At 40.8% G+C, this 13,388-nt stretch overlaps 2 protein-coding genes across 11 annotated transcripts in view; both read left to right on the top strand.

The window, feature by feature from the left end:
* LIMS1 (LIM zinc finger domain containing 1) overlaps nt 1-3,048 on the top strand; it is a 67,125-nt gene extending 64,077 nt beyond the window's left edge. For 6 of the 8 annotated variants that reach the window (XM_064407948.1, XM_064407949.1, XM_064407950.1 and 3 more), the window contains exons 9-11: nt 631-706; nt 957-1,148; nt 1,530-3,048. In XM_064407948.1, the coding sequence (XP_064264018.1) occupies nt 631-706; nt 957-1,104 (224 nt within the window). In that variant the 3' untranslated portion in view covers nt 1,105-1,148; nt 1,530-3,048. The remainder of the gene's footprint in view (nt 1-630; nt 707-956; nt 1,149-1,529) is intronic. The other 2 variants (XM_064407947.1, XM_064407944.1) reach the window with 1 other exon arrangement.
* Nucleotides 3,049-6,575: 3,527 nt separating this feature from the next.
* The window catches only part of RGPD4 (RANBP2 like and GRIP domain containing 4), a 33,399-nt gene continuing 26,586 nt past the window's right edge, over nt 6,576-13,388 (top strand). For 2 of the 3 annotated variants that reach the window (XM_064407913.1, XM_064407912.1), the window contains exons 1-6: nt 6,584-6,829; nt 9,283-9,350; nt 9,886-9,997; nt 10,920-11,072; nt 11,910-12,140; nt 12,579-12,724. In XM_064407913.1, the coding sequence (XP_064263983.1) occupies nt 6,755-6,829; nt 9,283-9,350; nt 9,886-9,997; nt 10,920-11,072; nt 11,910-12,140; nt 12,579-12,724 (785 nt within the window). In that variant the 5' untranslated portion in view covers nt 6,584-6,754. Of the gene's footprint in view, nt 6,830-9,282; nt 9,351-9,885; nt 9,998-10,919; nt 11,073-11,909; nt 12,141-12,578; nt 12,725-13,388 lie in introns of all 3 variants that reach the window. The other variant, XM_064407914.1, reaches the window with a different exon arrangement.

Genomic DNA, 13,388 nt, shown 5'->3' with positions numbered 1-13,388 from the left:
AACATTGGCAGGGGAAACTGTAAAGCTGTACTGAAAGAGAGAAAGAACAGGAACTGGATTTACCTATAGAACAAATAGGAAATAGTTACTTTATCTTCAAAGCAAAAAATAAAGAGAGTCCATTTTTTTTTTTCACCTTGATAGTGCTGATTTACCAGCAGTGTCTGGCTGCTGGCTTCACATTATTTTCTTCAGCTGGACAAGTACAACTGTTGATTGCAGTGCAGTCTGAACTGGATCTGAGAAATGAAACTGTAGGAAAACATAAACACAATTGTGCTGCATTGCTCTTCAGCTGGTAGCATTTCCTGATTAAGTAGGAACCTGGCCTCACAGAACCATTGCTGAGATCAGCTGGATATGAGATGAAGTGGAAGCGAAAAATTGGAAGCAGAAATAGGTTAAGCTGGTCTTGCCCCAGGGACAGCTGTATCAGTGCTTCACAGTCCTGCTCCTTACACTCTAAAATGTGCCTCGCCAGTCTGGCCACATTATTATGGTGCTTAATATTTGATACAAGAATCAATGAGTGGTCTTCATACCTCATGAATATGTAAGCTTAAAATTTTTGTAATCACTTTTTTTTTCCCATTGGTAAGGCTAATGATTTCTTTTTTCCCATCTCCCTAGTTGTGTCTGCTCTGAATAAGGCATGGTGTGTGCACTGTTTCGCTTGTTCAACTTGCAACACTAAGTTAACCCTCAAGTAAGTTTATGGATAAGTGTGATGTCTTCAATGCATATCAGTGGTTCTCTTCAAAGTGTAGGTGTTGCTATAGTGTAGCTGCTACTGTATGAAAAACATGTAAGCAGCATCGAGGGAATAAGTGTCTCTTCCTCTTGCTCCACTTAGTACTTTCCATCTCTTTCCACTGTTTCTTCAGGTCTTCCTTCAGTTAATCTTCCTAACTCTTCTCCTTTTCCATCCTTTATTTTTTTCTTGTTTAACTCTAAAGGGATAAGTTTGTTGAAATTGATCTAAAACCTGTCTGCAAACACTGTTATGAGAAAATGCCAGATGAATTTAAGCGACGACTTGCCAAACGGGAACGTGACGCAAAGGATAAAGAGAAGCAGAAAAAGAAAAAGCCAATCTGTTTGTAAACTTCTTTTCCTTCTCACGGCCACCTCTGCTCCTTTCTTCTGTGGTTAGTCCTAAGGATGGGGTTTTTTTGCACTTTTGCATGAACTTATGGCAGGCAAAACCAAAACACTTTCACGCAGCTGCAACTTGAAATACTAACTTGTTATTCCATTATCTTATGTTTAGTCTACAGTTAGATTTGAAAGGCTTTCTAAATTACACGGTTAATAAATATGAGCTTTTGGGTACAATCTGCATAACTTGCTCAACAGAGTATTGTAATCACTGTCTGCAGTGTATAGAACTTGTAACTCAAGGTATTTGTATAAATTGGGGGACTAATTTTTTGCTTGTGCACATTTAATAGGAGATTTTTTTAAAAATTCTTTTTCTCACTATCTCACCTGCTAAAACTTTGTCTGTTTCTTTTGCTTTGTTGTTTTAGGAATAAATTTGTTGAGTTTGATATGAAGCCTGTCTGCAAAAAATGTTACGAGAAGTTTCCCCTAGAGCTGAAGAAAAGACTGAAGAAATTAGCTGAAACTTTGGGAAGGAAGTAAAGACTTCATCTGCTCTCCTCTTCATTGTGAAAATCTTATAGCTACTACTTGTGGGGTAGGGGGGAGTTGCTGCTTTGAGGCTGCAGTCAGACAACAGATGCTGATGCATGCCTTCTATCAACCCAAAATATATTAAGATTCTCTGTTCTCTATACACGTATGCTTACTTGTTGACAAACAGACCATACTTCCAAAATAAATGCCAGCTCACCTGAAAGGTTTCTGACCAATAATGCCATTGTACTGATGCAGGTGGCCCATTCTAAACACTAATTTTCTGTGGAACTCTTCAGAGAGAGAAAATTTGCTAGTGAACACCACCTGTGAAAACAAACTTTGCAAATGTGCCCAACATTAGGGACGTGTATTGTCATTTATGTTAGTGAAAATATTAACCTTCATATTAAGCATGCAGACAAAACTCACCCAGCTCAAGTGATTTGGGCAGGAAACCAGTACATTTTGCCTCATGGAAAAATTCACACTTGGATTTCAGGCCCAGTCATCTCATTAAGGAGCCTTATTTGAGATGGTTTGAAAACTATCAGATTTCTAAATACATCCACTGTACAGATGACATACATGAAATGATAAAAATGACAGATTATGCTTATATGATGAATGTTTCTACATCAGGCTTAGCATGAGATACTTATATAAAAAATGTATTCCTATTGCAAGAATTGAGCATACTCAGAACTACTTGAATTTTGCTATATTCCACTTAAAATAACACATTAACTTCTATATATGCTTTTGCATTCTATTTACTTTTTGTGCCTTATTCTGCTGGACCATACATAACAGTGTACCATTAAATATATATAGTTTTATATTTTATTTCATATTTTTATGCAAAAACTATTATAGAAGGTATTTTCAAAAGATAACATACTTTGCCTTAATTATACAGGATGCAAGAAGTATTTTATTTGAAATGTGAACATCTGCATTTAAAATCTAGCTTCTAGACCTCATTGATTTTCAGAACAATACTGAAAATGCGTATTTCAATAAACTGGCAATATTACTTTTACACCTCTGTGTGTAAATATGCAAGGTTTGATCCTGCTAGGATCTACGTCTTTAGCCATCCTCAAGGATTGAGCTTACAAATAATAAAAATTCTTTATAACATACATTTGATTTTTTTATACTATTCAGTTCTGTCCATGCAAATTTGTTTTATTTTTCCCTTTCTGATAGGAAATACAGCTACTTAGGTCTTCTTGATGGTACGAAGTATGCAAACATTTTTTTTTACTTTTGTACATTAGTGACTTAAACAGATTTTATGTAATTATGTAACAGAAATAAAATTTTCTTTCCTGTTTATGAAAAATTAGTTACTTTAAAACATCTGCTTTCCTGTGTCATCAATAAAGGCCATGTTATTAAACCTTGTATTGCCTCTCTGAAATAACTGCTTGAGATGGGTGGGAAAGCAGTAAGGCTCTCTTGGATCCTGAGCTTTTACCTGTGACTATGTAAATACTTCCTTATTATCCTTATTTAAAGGAGACATATGCCTTTCCTAAAGGCATATGTCTGTGTGTAGTTCTAAGGTTCATAAAAGAAACCACAGTTTGTTTCATAAAGAATAGCTTGATTCTTCTGGATATTTTCTGAATTGGCACAGTCACTAGGTTTTCCTAAAGAAAGTATCTTGTCTGAGTGTAAAACATATACCCTCCTGTTAATTTTTCTCTCCTGTTTTCACTGCAATGAAACTCTTACTCCAAACTTTCAGTTTATTGCTAGGTAGGGTATTTTTGGGCTATTTTATCCTACATAATTATTGAATGCCATAACATTCATAAATGTAGTCAGTCCCTGACCCTGTTGAAGACTATAAGCTTAAAATGTCCTCAAAAATTGTTTACTTAACTAGCACAGTAGCCCTGTTGGAATTTTGGACTGTGCCATAAATTCAGTAGACTACACACACTCTTGCTTCCTCCTGAAGTTATAAATGACTTCTAGGTTTTCATGTTACACTGACTGTACCTCTCCTCGTTCAGCCTGTGTGCCCAGCCTTACTGCTCAGAGTTGGGAAGGGTCACTAGCCCCAAAGCTGAGTGACAAGACCTGGCTCATATCCACATTGCTCAGGGTTATATCCATCTGCAGCACAGTGGCCTCAGATTTTCTCTGCACTCTGGTGGCCCTTGGGGCCTGGCACAGGCTGGGTTTTTCCATTTCCAAGTTCCTGATGGTGAGTGCTGTGCTGCCGTTCACCAAGGCAGCACCTTCTGTTTCATGAACTCTAGTGTGTGTATGTCAGACCCCACGATGTAGCACTCAAAGCATCTGAGGGTTCTTGAGGATTCAAAGCCTGATGAAGTATGGAAAAATGTTGGATGGAAGGGAGCACTAGAGATCATCTAGCCCAGCCATCTGCGCAGAGTGGGTCTAACTTCAGAGTTGCATCACTACAGAAGGTCTTGCTTGGCCAAACTGTGAACATGCAAGGAGATTTCACAGGGTTTTGTGGATGTTCCAGTGTGTTCCAGTATGGTCCAGTGCTTCATCACCCTCATGGTGAAAATATTATTACTTGAGTTCTATCTCAAGTGGAGTGTTCCCCAAATCCATACTGCTCTCTTGGGAACGTTGTCATGAACTGTCATTGGTATAATACCCCTGCACATGGTCATGAAGAGGATGAGTTAAAATCCTGCAAAGCAGAGCCAGGGAGCAAGCTAGCAATTAGGCAGCCTGGACAATTACACGTCTGGTGTTGAAGCTCACTTCCTGGCCTGAAGTATTATAAATGTTTGAGTAGCTGCACATAATTTCCTAAAAGACGCAGAACCTAGAACTGTTTTTCTACCCTGTAAGGTCTATCAAGGAATCCGTAAGCCGGGGATTTGGGAATGGATGCCTCAGAAGCTTTGTCCCTTTCTGCTGCCTGGATAAATTATGCATGGTCAGGAGAGGTTCCTTTAGGAAGCCTGGCCAGGCTGACAGTGGGGAGCCCTCCAGAAAGCCCAGTGGATGAGGCTGCCAGGGGAAGAGCTGAGCCTAAAGCCTTCGTGCCACCGGTGGTGGCACGTCCTGTGTGCAGTCCCAATCACCTGCAGGGACAGCTCTGGAGCCAGCACTGTCCTGCTGCTGCTGTGACCACCAGGGACAGCACAGGGAGTGCCACTTCTACAGCGCTGGGTGAGACTGACCAGAGCCAAAGAACTGGACCTGGTCTATATGAAGGCAATTTTCCATGCCTCCCCATCAGCTGAAGTGCAGAAATATTCCCCAGTGAGTCAAGTAAACTCCAATGTTCCTCTCTGCACCAGCACCAACACTTCCATTACTTAGCCTGGCAGGTGCAGATAATAAATTGTTTGATAATCCCAGCTGCAGGCACACCATTAAAAGTACAGAAAAAAATTTTTTTTTGTGGAATTAAATCAATTAAATCCAAATAAATAACCATTAATTAAAAAAAATAAAAGAGAGGATCAGTTCTTTCAGTTAGGGTCTTAAATGGGTGTTGCTGGTCTAAAAGAAGAAGTTGGCTATGTTTCCTTATTTTTCCTGCAAAGAGGGTAAGGGCTGTGGGGCTGTCAGTATATTTTGGGTGTGGCAGAAATCCTGTGACTGTCAATGGGTTGTTTGAGATTGAGAACTGGAGAAATTTTTAATTACACTTCTTCAGAGACATGGCCCAGTGGCCTCATTTTGACCAAAGCATCTGAACTGGCAGGAAAGATGGCTAATTCCAGTGAGTAGAATCTGAGGCTTCCTGCTGGGAATTTCACCACAGGACTCATCCTCAAGCCACCAAACCTGTAAAACTACAACTTGCAAATCTGTCCTGCCTTGAGGGTTGCTGGTCTATCTTTTAGTCCATGTTCCCAGCTGTGTTTTAGAGCTTAATTGTTTAATTATACTATCCACAGTGCCTGGAAAAAAAAGTTTCTCACCACAGCAGCTACAATATTTAGAGACTCATTTTCTAGAACACTGGATCTCAGTAAGAAGACCCTTATGCTTACAGATTAAATTTATAGTTGCTCTGAACTACAAAGTATAAAATCCTAGAATATTACAGGTTGGAAGGGACCTTAAAGATGTAGTCTTTAATGGGCAACACTTCCCACTAGGCCAGAATGCTCACAACTCCATCCAACCCAGCCTCAAAACCTGCCTGAGATGGGGCACCCACAGCCTCTCTGGGCAGCCTGTGCCAGTGCTTCACTGCCATCACAGTGAATCATTCCTTCCTTGTATTTATCCTAACTAAACTGCCCCTCTTTTAATTGTACCCATTACTCCTTGTCCAGTCACTACAGTTCCAAAGTCCCTCTCCTGTTTCTTGTAGGTCCCTCAGAGACTGGAAGGTTGCTGTGAGGTTTTTGTGGAACCTTCTCTTCTCCAAGTTGCACAGCCCCAAATTCTACACCCTGTCCTCGAAGGGGAGATGCTCCAGCCCCCCTGGCAACTTCGTGTCTCTCCTCTGGACCTGCTCCAACAGTTCCACGTCCTTCTTATGCTAAGGGCGCCAGAACTGTTACTTAGCCTTAGGTAAAATCTTTTAACCCATATGTATATGTATATGTATATGTATATGTATATGTATATGTATATGTATATGTATATGTATATGTATATGTATATGTATATGTATATGTATATGTATATGTGTACACACACATGTATATATACATATATATACACACATATATACATATATATCCACATATATAGAGTTTATTATTTAGGTGATAAACATATTATCATCATATATATTTTTATACATTTCTGAGGTGAGTTTATTGTATTTTTAGGTGAGAAAATGCCACCACTAGGTTCCCCACAGTTTTCCATGACAGATTTTTCTATCCCCGACCCCGCCCCGCGCGCATGCGCAGGCCCGGCCAGGTCCCCGCCTCCCCCCGGCCGTTGGTATGGGGGCGGGAGGCGGCGCGCGCCGCGCGGCTGAGCGGGAACTTGCGTAACGCGCGGCGGCCGCGTCGCTGCTGCGCTTCCTTCCTCCTTCCCTCCGCCTTCCCCTCCGCAGGCGCCGGGCCAGGGCCGCCGGCCGGCCGGGAAGGCGCGTTCTGCCGCCACAGAGGCCGGGCGCGGTCCCCGCCGCCGCGGCGGCGCCATGATGAGGCGGACGAAGCCCGAGGTGGAGCGCTACGTCGCCTCCTTGCAGGCCGCGGCGCCGTCGCCCAGAGAGGTGAGCGCGGCCTCGCGGTGCCCGCCCTGGCCGGGCCCGGGGGGCGCTGCGGCCGCTCCGTGCGGCCGGTGCGGGGCCCTTCCCGCGCCCGCCCCGCGTGGGGCGCTGGAGGCCCTGCCGCGCGTCCTGCGGGACCGCCGGCCCCCGCCGCCGGGAGGCCTCGGTGCCCCCGGGCCGGGGCCGGCTGCGCTCGCTGCCCCCGGGCCGGGGCCGGCTGCGCTCGCTGCCCCCGCGCCGCCGGGCTGCGGGCGTCTGCTCTCTGCGGGCTCCCCGCGCCTCGCTTTAGGGGCTCGGTCTGCTTGGCCCCTCCTCGTCCTTGGCGGTAAGAAGAAAAGGGATCCCTCTCTGGAGGGATGTCTTTCTGGAGATACTCAAACCCCTCCTGGACGCGCCTGTATCCCGTGCCCTAGGTGGCTGAGGCATGGCAGGGCGTTGGACTAGATGATTTCCAGAGGTCTCTTCCGTTCCTGACTGTTCTGATGCTCTGTGGGTTAAGATGTCTTTGCGAGTATTTCTGAGCGCGTAATTAGTCAGGGTCTCGGTAAGTCGAGTGAGGTAGGGGGAGCTGAGGGAGGGCCAAGGTGTTCGGCATACTGGAGGTGCTTTCCCTAACTGGGAGCAGTGGTTTACTGGGGCTGTGCACCTGTAATTTACAGCTGGCAAGCCCTAGTGTAGTTCTTAAAGAGTCCATCTGTTCTCTGACTACAGACTTTTCTAGTTTTGTAAGAGTTAAGTTCCTCTGTTTCCCGAGTTTCGTTTCTCAGAAAGATTCACCAGTTTCGTTTTCTCAGAAGAATCTAAACAAGGAACACTTGAAGCACTGTGTTTTTTTAATGTATTGTGTCATTAATATTCTTGTCTTTATAGTAGTAGGAGAGGAGGAACTGGGATAAAATAATCTTTCTGTTCCCATTTTTCATTGTATCTGGAGAAGGATCTCAGTGAGCAGTCTGATGTAATTCATGGGAGCTATTTAATCCTGAAAGATCTTGTTCTACTGCTCTTGAATTGACTTTTTTTTTTTAGTTAGAATATTCAGCACTATGTTGTGTAGTGTGAATACATCCATGTTCACTGTTATGCACTGGGGCCTTTGTGCGGGCCTTGTACATCATCATTATTTGTATCTCTTTCCCAACAGCAACAAAGTTGTTCTGTGGTTTAATTGCTTTGGGTGCCGTTTAGAACAGCCAGTGTCAAGGGCTTTACTCTCAGAATCATACACGCTCTTTAATTGCTTTGGTGTTTCTACTGAACTCAACAACAAAATAAATCCTCTCCTGTTGTGCATATTTACTTGTTTATGGTTTTTCCTTTTTTTTTCTTTTTTTTTTAATAAGTAATGCTTACAACTAATTGTATAAGCACAGTCATTGGTGGAAAATGTTGCTGATTTCCCTGTTGTGTTGATTTTAGGAGGGGACTGCTTATAAGGCTGCAAAGCATTTATATTGAGGTTTCCTTTCATCAGTGTTTGAAAGAAGATGTGAAATGCAGCTCCACTCTGACATGCTTCAGTGTTTCCATTTACAGCAGGCTTCAAAAATACAGTCTGGAAACTTGAGGTGTCCTAGGAGGCCTGCTTTCATTTTTAACTGCTTCTTAAAATTTTTCATGAATAGCAGTGGTGAGAGAGGGATGGAGACTTATAATTCAAGTGAATTCAAAATATACACACTTGTTTGCAATCATAGATGTAACTAGCTCTAGTATTTCTTTGTTCAAAAGCAAAATTGTTTTTAAGCTGCTATTGAGAACTCATGCTTCAGTTTTGTCTGGCTTCTACCTTTTTGCTTGTAGCTCTGTCAGTTCTGTAACTCACTCCTTCCACTTTTCCTCCCGATCATGCTTCTGCCACCTTGGCTTCTTTGTTACTGCCTTGTAACAGGAAGATTGTTTCACCTCTTGCTCCTAGAGTGTGTATGTTAAAGTTGTTAGTCAGAAATCAACTACTGCGTGAGTGCATTTCTTACCCAAACAAGAATGACTTAAGCAAAAGTTGCTTTTTCCTCAAGTATACTTAAACAGTAGTGTCTGATGACAGTACACTACAGTAGGGCTAAATGGCAAATCTCTCTTGATTTGTGGAATATCTTTTTTCCTTGCTACATTGCACAGCAATAAATGAAATGTAGATGACACTAATCTTCCACTCTCTTTAATGAGTGATGTGTGAAGTACCATGTATATAAAGGCTTGTTGTTTTCTTCTCTTGTAATCCCTATCTTCCTTGTAACCTTTCTATAGCAAAAAATTTTACTCTTTTAATTCTTAAACCTACATCTTTCAGAAACAAACCCTTATATATGATGGGTGGATTTGAGCTGATAATGAATTGTTAAATTCAGTCACTTGAGTATTAGGCATTGCTGGAAAGAAAGGTCACTTATTAGGGAATTACTGTTGAAGTACCAAATGTCTAAAATGTGTTTGTCATGGTTTTTCTCCTTCAGAAATCGATGAAAGGATTCCTCTTTGCTAAGCTGTATTTTGAAATTAAAGAATATGAACTTGCTAAAAGGTAACACGCATTGATGGACATTTGTGGTTTTTTTGTTCTCTAAATGTACAAGAAAAGCTTTGTTTTTATGAAGTAGACCAAAGAAACCAAGATAAATATCATGCTGCTTTAAGCTAGCAGTCAGTGTGGACAATGAGTGCTCTTTAAGTCTTTGTTAAACAATAATTTATTAGAAGATAAGCTATATAGTACTGAAAAAACTTACCTGGCTCAATTGGCTGGTTTTTTGTTCATTGTATTAAGTAGTTCTTACCATTTCTACAAATTCCTGCTTTGTTATTTTAATCAACAGAGATACTGGTTGGTAAGTAAGTAGCATGTGTACAGGTATAAACAGTATTGCTGCTTACTTAAAGGTCCTCACAAAGTGTCTGGTACAAAACATGTCTGTATTTCTGTGGTGTAGCCAAGGATCTAGAACACAATATGTCTGTGTGTCCTGTATGGCAGATACAGCTGCCGTTAGAGCTTGGGTGGGAGGGGGAGTGTTAGTGAAAAATACTGGTCGAGTAACAGGCTTTTTTCCCCTTCATAGATACATATCTACATACCTCAATGTACAAGAGAGAGATCCCAAAGCACACAGATTTCTTGGACAAATTTATGAAGCTGAGGATAACATAGAAAAAGCTTTTGGGTGTTACAAGGTAAGTGCTACATTCAGCTACGACCCCTAATGTTCTACTTTATTCCTTTATAAAAGGACTTCTAAAACCCTTCTGTGGCTGAACATTCTCAAAGCCATAGAAGAAAACATGCTTCTGGGAAAACTGTGTCATAAACGTTTGACAATGGAAAGCACGTGAACGACTGCAGACAGGATTCTTCACTTCATACCGCTTGCTTCTGTAGTATATTTTGAAGTTGCTTCATTGGTTTTTCTTCTGGACTTGATCTTTGTGCTACCTTGCTGTTAAATTTTCCCCAAGTCATGCATAGCCTCTTGTACTACTGTCATAGAATCCTGTAATGCAAACTGTGATAACAACTGGAGTTTAGTTGCTGCTAGAAGACTGTGGGTTTACTGTGTTTTTTGTTTGGTTGGTTTTGAAGAGGGCACATGCAGAGGGGAGGGACAAATCTAATTTTGATCAGGCAAGTATATTAATGTCAGATTTCCAGTTGGGTTGTCTTTGTTCTGGTTTCAGAGAGAAAGATGTGCTCAGAAGTCTGGCCAATACAACTCTATGTATGAAGTGCTATCACACTTCTTAAACTGTGTCTTAATTTTTTTCAAGTTTTTACACCTGGCTAGACTGGAGGTCATGATAGTCCTGCTGTCTGTGTATAGCAGTAGCTAGTGATAGATCCAGAGGAAATGGTTTGCATTATTTCTCTTATGCTTTTCTGAAATTTAGCAGTTCTATTTGGATGCTGTAAACTAGTGGTAGCATGTAGAAAGGCTTTTCTTATATGCTCTGTATTTATAGATTTAACTGATTTGAATAGCTGGGTATGTCTGTGGGGGTGTAACTCTTACCTGTTGCCTGTTGTACATGGATCATAAGTTAAAGTTCCTTCTTTTTTTTTTTTTTTTTTTAAATCCTGTGACTGCATGGGGAAAAATAGCGTTCTGTGGAGTTGAACCCAACACAGAAGGATCTTGTACTGAAGATTGCAGAGTTACTATGCAATAATGACATTACCGATGGAAGAGCAAAATATTGGGTTGACAGAGCTGCTAAGCTCTTTCCTGGGAGCCCTGCTATTTACAGGTTGAAGGTAAGTTCAAAATTACCTGTTCAAAGGCTTGAACAAACTTTCAGCACCTGTCTGGAGTGCCTTTTGCATGTCACCTCAAGGAAAACTTCCGCTAAATTATTTTAGTATCTTTAATATTAAAACTATTAGATGTTACTCTCCTTGTAGTCTGACATTTTTGTCCAGTTTTAAAGGAAGCCGCAGCTGCATGCTTTCATACCCATTCTAATGTTTCAAGTTTAATCCTCTTCCAAAATGCTGAGAAATTATTTATCACAGTCAAGAAGTTAAAGACTAGGTGGGTGTCACTTGTTCTTTCCACTGTGGTAGGAAGGTAGCCAATCTGTGAACTCAGACTTTCTTACTTTACATTGCTTTTTTTGTTTTCACATCTGTATTATGGTCATTTCTGTAGAGTTTGAGAAATGCTGTCATTCTCAAATACCATGTAAATACTTTGTGCCATGCAATGTCACTTTTACACAGGTATGTTAATTTTGTGTAGCTTTTTAATTTTGTGTAATTTTGGGCAGCAGCTATATTGAAGTCTCAAGGTGTCTGGGTTTTTTTAAAGCAAGGTATGGTCTGTTGTCACTGAACCAAATGTTTTGAGAAGCATTTCTCTCTCGGTAAGAGGCAAATTCTTCTGAGGACTTTTCTTTTGTCATAGTCATGTACATTTTTAAATATTTGAGTATTTAATCAAACTTTCTGTAATACCTGAAAGCTATTATCAGTACTCTAGCTAGAGCCATATAATCTCTGTAGTGAAGGAAAGAATGATACCCAGTACTGTAGTTGCTCAGAAGACTCATGTGGGAAATGAAATATTGATATGTTGCCTTCATGTTTCAACAGGAGCAGTTGCTGGATTGTAAAGGTGAAGATGGGTGGAATCAGCTTTTTGACTTGATTCAAGCAGAACTTTATGCAAGACCAGATGATGTCTACATAAACATCAGACTAGTTGCGCTCTATCGTTCAAATAACAGATTAAAGGATGCTGTGCTTCACTGTCAGGAGGCAGAGAAGAGAATACCTTTGCAGTCAAGCTTGGAATGGTGTTCCTGTGTTGTAGAGACATTTGAGGTGTTTAATCATATTTTGATCCTGTGGTAGTCTTCCATATCTTTTTACCTGGTCTGTTTCTCTTAGTGTCCTTATTCTGACAGCTATTTCTCATGGGATTTAACTCCTTCAAATGCAAGTCTACTGAAACCAGTGGAACTACAAAATACTTCTTGTGTGGTTTTTTTTTTTTAATTGGAATTTTCTCCCTAAAATTAAACTTTGTAGAGCTATTGAGTTTCTAACTTCAAAAGCTGAGTTAGACACAGCAGTTCCATTAGGGATAAAATTGCTCAAGCAAGTAGTTCCCTGGAACTTTGCTGCTGAAGAATATGTTAAGTTCTCACCTGTGAAACTGGATTATGCAATAAATGCTACTAGTGTGTTTTGGAGAAGTACTGCCCTTGTCTTCATGGAAGGATGACTGTTCCTTATCCTGTGATGAACTTTCTTCTTTAGGAATATCTGGAATCTTTACAAGACTTGGAGTATGATAAAAATAACTGGAGAACTATCAAGAAAGATCATCTGCTGGCCTATTCCAGCTTTGTCAAACTGACACTTTCTTCTAGAGATGTTCAGGAATGCAGAGAGGCACTTGAAAGGTACTGTTTAAACTTTTCTGTAGTAAGAAAAAGCCCTCTAAGAATTGTTTGTGGTCACATAACATCTGCCAAGCTTCTGTTTCACAGCTTATCTTGTTTTTGGATGGGAGAGGAGATTCTCTGTACTGACCACCAAGAGTGTTTCTTACTGGGTGTGAACCCCAAGCTATCTTTTTACAGATGTTTGAATGGTCAGCATGCAGCTATGGAGAGCACTTATTTATATTTGGGGTCTTTGTACCTTCTTTTCCTTTGGTTAGAAAAGTTGTTCTGTACTTCAGCAATCGACTAATCCAGATTTCCCAGACAACTGGAAAATTGGAAAGTAACAAAAGTCAAACTGAAAAGCCAAAACTCCCTCTTGTGTGTCAACTTTGTCCTAGTCATTCTGTTATTAAATAACACAGCGCACTGGACTAATTAAGAACTTTGTGTATTAATATAATGGGGAGGGAGGAAACCACCTGAAGCAAGAATAATCTCCTTGAGAGAAAACTGGTGGTGTTACAGCTAGCTTAAAGGCTTACCATCTGCAGTGCACCTAGACTAGTAAAAATAGTGTTTGTAGTCAATAATTTAATTAAGATCTGTGCTTCTTTCTTGTCATTCTTTCCTTTGTTTCTGGTTTTTACTAACTTATTGTTGTTCCTCAGTAGTATAATGG

This window comes from Passer domesticus, chromosome 2 (assembly GCF_036417665.1).
Source record: "Passer domesticus isolate bPasDom1 chromosome 2, bPasDom1.hap1, whole genome shotgun sequence".
Classification (NCBI taxonomy): domain Eukaryota; kingdom Metazoa; phylum Chordata; class Aves; order Passeriformes; family Passeridae; genus Passer; species Passer domesticus.
This window is presented reverse-complemented; position numbering and strand designations above follow the sequence as displayed.